Raw genomic sequence first — 6535 nt, 5'->3', positions numbered from 1 at the left:
CCCCCCCCACCCCCCCCCCCCCCAAATGTACATGCTTCAGGACAACATCTTGAGGTGGTGGTTTTGGTTGCATGTAATATACTAATTAATGGTACTTCTGGAGAGTTACCTTATGATGCTGTCATTCCAGTAAAATAGGTTCATTTTTAAACCTGCTTACAGTTGGAGCCTACCCATCTTCTACCTAATGTTGGACTGATACTTCAGTTTAATTTTTCAAAGTTCTGTGTTTGTGCCTTCAATTTATCTTTCTTTAAAGCTGCTCTTTCAGTGAATGAAGTGCACAGCGGTATTATAGAACATTCCATTTCCCCTAGAAGTGTTTGACGCTTCGATTTTTGAGATGTTTAGAAGAAGGAATAAATGGTATTTGTAACTAATACCATTACAAATTTATTTTCTATTATAAATACATCTAACCTAATACCTTAGGGCAAAATATAGGTGGAAAATTTTAAAGGAAAATAATTGGTTTCACTGAGAAATAAACTTACTGAATGGAAGTAATTTATCATTATTTCTGATTTCTCCTAATCTTATTCATTTTATCTCGTCTGGCACAGTGGTTCCTTAGCATCTTTAGTCATGTTTTGGCACCCTCTAATTTTTTCTGAATTTGGCAGTACCCTGGTTTACTTCCCTGCTTCTCAGCAGGGGTGCTGCTGCTGCTACCATTGTTACCACCATCACCAAATGAATGCTCTGCGTACCTTGTGCATAGCCAAACCAAGAAAGGCTGCAGCATGTGCGTACATGCCTGCCTGCATTAAGGTTATCTCATGAGCCTAAAGCATGTTGCAGCATTTTCTAGTCTAGTTCCATGTGTACCTCCTGGAAATAGGTGCATGAGACAGATCCATCTGGCACTGGAGGTGGTGCACCAGACTGGATCTAGATGCTTCTGCTGTTGGCAGTCAGCTGGTGAAATTGTCCCATGCTCTTGCCTGCATTAGGGTTATGAGGTTAGTAATTTAATCAGCTCCTGCGAGGATCACTAAAACACTCTCTCTGAGTGGTTAACGTTCCTAAACAAATTATTAACTTTTAACTTTCTGTTGTTGAATCCCTTGTTATACAGTGCGGTATACATGTTTAACAGCATTTCTAATGGTACTGGCTGGATTTTTTTTCTTTCTTTTCCCTTTTTTCCCCCCTCAGGAGCAACCCGAAATGGTTCTCTTAAAGTTTTTTCGACCTGAAAACACTCCAGCACCTACAAGACCAACACCAGAGCAGCTTTCAAATCTTATCAAAACAAGTCTTCGTTATCCAGAGTCCTTTAATCACTCATTTAATCAAAAAAGGTTAGTTTAAAGGTTGCTTTAGAAATGTCTGGCTCCTTTACAAAATGGTTGGTTAATTCAGATTATTTAATACTAATCCTATTTTTAAAATTATGCTGTATGAAGTGATGAAATGAAAAAACTGCTGTGAATGGGAATTTTTCTTGAGGGGAAGAAACTCTCAGTCAGAAATAAATATTTTAATGGTAAAACTGCAGAACAGTAGCACTGAGCAGTTGTGGAGAATTGGATGCAGCAAATGAATGTTGCACTGTAGACCGACTTGAAATGAAACTTCTTAATTGGAACATTTAAGTTTAGACAGTGAAAGGAACCATGAAGAAATCTGTTATATTTGCCTGCACAGTTTAAGATAAAATGGCCGTTAAGAGCCAAGTCAAAAGTGAACATTGTTCTGGAAAATGACTGTTCAGTGGTCAAGAGAACTTTCAGAGTGTCTTCACTCGTGCTTTGGGGTGGGTATGCTTTAATTAGAGCGGCTCTTGGTATCCAGCATCCTGTGCTTCAGAATGGTGGAAGGGGGTACTTTAACTAAAGCTTGTTCGATAAACTTTAGTTAAAATGCCCCCACTGCCATTTTGAAGCATGGGGATTCTGAATACATGTTATGCCAAGGCTGCTGGAGTGTGCTAATTAGGACGCTCCAGCAGACTCAGTTAATCGAGTCTGTTCCGATTAATTAGCACACATTGGAGCAGGCATCTGGCATGTGTATAGGTGTGCCTTTATTCCAGTTGTGCATGAACAGATTACCTTTCTACAATTTTGCCAGATAAAACAGGTGCATCAGTTCTTCTGGCATGCTCCCAAAAAGTAAACTTTTTAGTTCATACACATTTCATTAAGATAAATAATATTTTTATACAGTTTTCTAAATAAACTGCACTAGCACCAATTAGATCTATTCAGGCAGAATTCTTCAGAACATTAAATGCACAATTTTTAAAACTAAAAAAAAAATTAAATTTACAAGAAATTGGGGCTGTATAAAGGTTCAGGTCCAATTTTTATTGGACATTGCACAGCTGTACTAAGGCTGCATACAGATCTTCATTTTTAGCAGTGGAAAATTGCCATTGCTAGAAATTATTCTGGGACAGGGATCAGTATAGATGTTCAGTCTGCAACCACCTCCTCTCACCTGTTCCTTGCATCTTCTTGAGACCAGGATGATCCCAGTCTGGGGAAAGCTTGGGCTGTTCCAGTCCTCTCATTCCCAGGGGTGGGGGCTGGACCAGCAGGACAAAGCCCCTTGCCTGCAACCCTGGGAGTGATTTCTGTCTCATTGTAAACAGGTTATTTTATTCCTGGAATGGTAGAAACTGAAACCACTGAGGCACATATTGTAATAGGTGTAGTAGACAATGGCATGTAGAAGGGGGATATAAAAATGAAACAAACATGTGAAGGTATTTAACTAGCAGTTCAACATTTTAAATCACATTGAGCCAAATGGTGCATCTCATTCTGAAAATGTAATGCTGCTTACTGTACTTAAATGTTTAAGCTGTTTTATAAAATGAAAGCAGTTTTACAATACAGTTCTCAATCATACAGTGGATGTAGTTTCAATAACTCAACTTTTTTAGTTGATAGCACAGCTTTTAGTCCCTTTAAATGACTAATGAATTTCCTTTTTCAGTCCTCAGCATTATTATCTTAAACTTTTTTAACGAATCGTAGTAATCAACTGCTGATATTAGACTAATCATACAATAGATGATTCAATTTCATTATTTATAAGACTTGTAATCCTTTTTAAATAGAGGAAATGTACTTCTGGGCACTTTAACTGTAAATCTTGGATATTAATGGAAGGATTTTTCTTTTGCAGTCTTTGTTTGGTACCTGTCACACTACTACTTTCCAACTGTTCTCAGGCTGATGTTGATGTAATAATAGATTTGCGGCATAAAACAACAAGGTAGTGATCTCTTGAATATTAGTTGGGTGAGATTTATGACTACTTCCTCAGGTTTTGGGAATTGCTTTTTTCATTCTCAAGTGTATATTTACATTTATTGAACATCTTGTGATAAGGCTTTTTGAGTAGCTTCACTGTTCCTACTGAAGTCCAGAAAAGATCTTCATTGGGAACAGGATCAAGCCAATTTGTAATTTAAAAGCTGATTAACAATTTTCATAGACTTATCTGTAGAAGCAAGCCTTTTCCTTACGAGTATAACAGTTAATTATGCATAACCAAATACCAGTAACTTTGGGAAGAGACACTTCTGAGCTGGTTATAGAAGTTGTATGAAAGGGGCAAAAAGCACATTTTACACTATCTATTACTAGAGGCTTTTAATTCTATACATAACACTTGGGCAAAAGTATTCAAACATCTCTACAATTGGTTGAAAAATGAAAAAGTTGAAAGAAGTGCCTGATTTATTTTCAGAAAATCTAATCTTTTCAAAGTAATTAAGTAGCTAGAGGGTTGATTTAGCAACAGTCCAAGCTAAGCTTTTTCAGGGACAGACTGAAGAGCAGGAACTAGGACAACTTTAGCAAGTTTTTTTTTTTGTCCGGCATATTTTCCCAGACCTACATTAAGTACTAGATTTCTAATATAGAAGACAAATGGAAACAGTAATAGGGGAAATATTCATCCAGATGCCTCAGTTGAACAGTATTTAAGCCAGAAATTGACGCCCTTTTAGGAGTGACAGGTTGAAATAAGTTTGCTTGGTCCAGGGTGGGCTGTTGCTTGCTACCTGCCTGGTCATTGCCTCTCTTGCACCAACAACCCCCCCCACCCCCCCCAATACACACACACTCTATCAGATTGCCACCAACATCCCAGTTCCACAGGCCAGATGGAATCACTTGCTGGGTCATAAGTTGCCAGCCCCTGATCTAAACAGCTTTTATAAACCAAAGCTGATTTTTAAGAATTGTTTTAATCTTCCAGTAATTTTTCGAAAAGTAAACCCCAGCGATAGTATGCATGTTTGTTTTAGCTAATGCTTTTGGGGAGACTGTACTAGTATGTCTTCAAAGCTGTGGGGGTCAACCTTTATGGCAAGCATGCCTTGAATCCATGCCCTCTCAAGTGCTACTCCCTGATCCGCTACTCTTTTCTGCTCTGACCCTGTTTGGTACTGCCTGCCGCCTCCCTAATCTGCTGTGCGCCACTCTGAGGCTACCTGTGCTATTTGTGTCACAGGTTGGCAACCCCTGCTTTAAAGGATACAAATGCTAACTTTTCCTATGCTGCATAAAATAGCTTTTTCTTTGGATGGTCCTTGAAATGAATACAAATTTGGTAGGCAGTTAAGCATAAGAGGATGTGCAAAACAGAAGTGTAATCCTTTTTTTATTTTTTTCCCTTCAGTCCAGAAGCACTAGAAGTCCATGGATCTTTTACTTGGCTTGGGCAAACACAGTACAAACTTCAGCTTAAAAGCCAGGAGGTCTATAGCTTGCAGTTGAAAGCGTGCTTTGTTCATACAGGAGTCTATAATCTTGGAACCCCCAGAGTATTTGCCAAGCTAGCGGACCAGGTTACTTTGTTTGAAACAAGTCAGCAGAACTCCATGCCAGCACTGATCATCATCAATAATATTTGACCACTTCATGAAAGATCATACTAAAAACCAAAATAAATGGATTTTTTTTCTTATTTTGCTGGATGACATTTGCTGCAGTTTTTGGAACTTGCACCCCAACATCTAACTTCTTACAAAAGATTGTATAGGAAAAAATAACAAAATATTCAGACTTGTCCGTTTCTTAATGCAAGGCACGTTGAACTGAGAATACATATATCCTTTTTAATGTATTTTTCTCTGGTAACTAAAATACTCACATGCAGAATTAAAATAATCCTCATAACCTGGATTTTGAACTATTTGCGTATCCTAGGCCCTGTGAAAAATGCAGTTTGACTGCTGTTACAACTTCCAGCATGGTGTGTTTTAATATTTGTGGCTGTATTAGGGGACAGTTCCAGGAGAGTCCTTCATTGAGTATCTCCTGTCTTAAGCCATTAGTTACCATACACTTCAACCTTACTGTGAAGTTCAATAGGGTGTTATAATAAAAATATACTGTTCCTTTTTTTTATTTTCAGTTTTTTTAATTAGTTTGGGACTCTTATGGAACCTTCATGTTATGATAGCAAGTTGGCCCTTCATGGCTTTCAGATGACTCTCACTTAAAAAAAATTTCTAAAATAATTTGAAGCAAGTTTGAGCATTTTCTCATTCATCTCAGTACAAAATGCACCATTTCACCATCATGAGATTTTTGTCATTTAAATTGTTATTCACTTTATTATGTAACTATAACAACTGAGTTGATCTGTTTTAAAAAAAATCTTCTCAAGTTAATTAAGCTTTTCAAGAAATGTATTATATTTATAACAAATGTACTGTAAATAGAATAAAACATGCACCATATTCACTGTACAGACTTCTGTTGTATAGATTTGTTCTTGCCTATTTTGCTTTCAGCAGTAGCCTATGAACGCGGCTGTCTCTGTTAGACACTTAAACAGTCAGAAACTGAATCTGAAAGTATGGAAGTAAATATATGTGCAATGCAGCCTTGTTCAACTGTCATGTTCTGCTGACACTGGATTTGGCACAGTGGAATCCAGCTACATGGGAAGGCTCAAACAGCTTCTGAGTGTTGGGGATTGTTACCTTTATTTGGGAACGATGGTTCAAGCAGCTGTATGAGAGTCAAGGGGTTGTGGAGCTGAGTTGAGGTTGAGGCAGCTAAGTTACAAAAAAGCCAGGACATGTGCCATCACAGTTAAGAGTAGTAACCATTATGAAGGTAGAAGTCTTGGTCCAGGAAACTAGCTTTAAGAAGTTGCATGCTAAGTTGAGTGAAGGTGGAGTTGGGAAGCCTGGTCAGTAATGATTTGGATGAGGGAACTGAGTGCATACTCTGCAAATTCACAAACCTTACCAATCTGGGTGGAGCTGTAGACCCTCTGGGGGCTAATGCTAGGATCCGAAATGGTCCACAATCAACCAGCTGAAATTCAGCAGGGACAAGTCCAACATCCAGCACTTGGGACAAAATAATTGCATGCCCAAAAGCAGACTGGGGAATGATTTTTATGATTTTACTAGCCAGTTGCCCTGATGCTATCCAGGAGCCAGGGATTCCTTTACCAACTGATACTTTCTCATCCCAAGTATGTGCACAGAAATCAGACTTGAACTGGTTCACACAGGATTCTTCAAGGGCTTCCTCAGAAGCAGCTCTGAAATCTT

The 6535-nt window shown here is 38.3% G+C and overlaps 1 protein-coding gene across 8 annotated transcripts in view; it reads left to right on the top strand.

Annotated features, from left to right (window-relative positions):
* TRAPPC8 (trafficking protein particle complex 8) overlaps positions 1–5716 on the top strand; it is a 142077-nt gene extending 136361 nt beyond the window's left edge. For all 8 annotated transcript variants that reach the window (XM_019526701.1, XM_019526695.1, XM_019526688.1 and 5 more), the window contains 3 exons: positions 1159–1304; positions 3139–3228; positions 4642–5716. In XM_019526701.1, coding sequence (XP_019382246.1) covers positions 1159–1304; positions 3139–3228; positions 4642–4876 — 471 coding nt within the window. In that variant the 3' untranslated portion in view covers positions 4877–5716. The remainder of the gene's footprint in view (positions 1–1158; positions 1305–3138; positions 3229–4641) is intronic.
* The last annotated feature ends 819 nt before the right edge of the window (positions 5717–6535 follow it).

This window comes from Gavialis gangeticus, unplaced genomic scaffold, assembly GCF_001723915.1.
Source record: "Gavialis gangeticus isolate Ggan-Ray unplaced genomic scaffold, GavGan_comp1, whole genome shotgun sequence".
In the NCBI taxonomy this organism is placed as follows: domain Eukaryota; kingdom Metazoa; phylum Chordata; order Crocodylia; family Gavialidae; genus Gavialis; species Gavialis gangeticus.
Note: the sequence above shows the minus strand (reverse complement) of the source record. Positions and strands in the feature narration are given on the sequence as shown.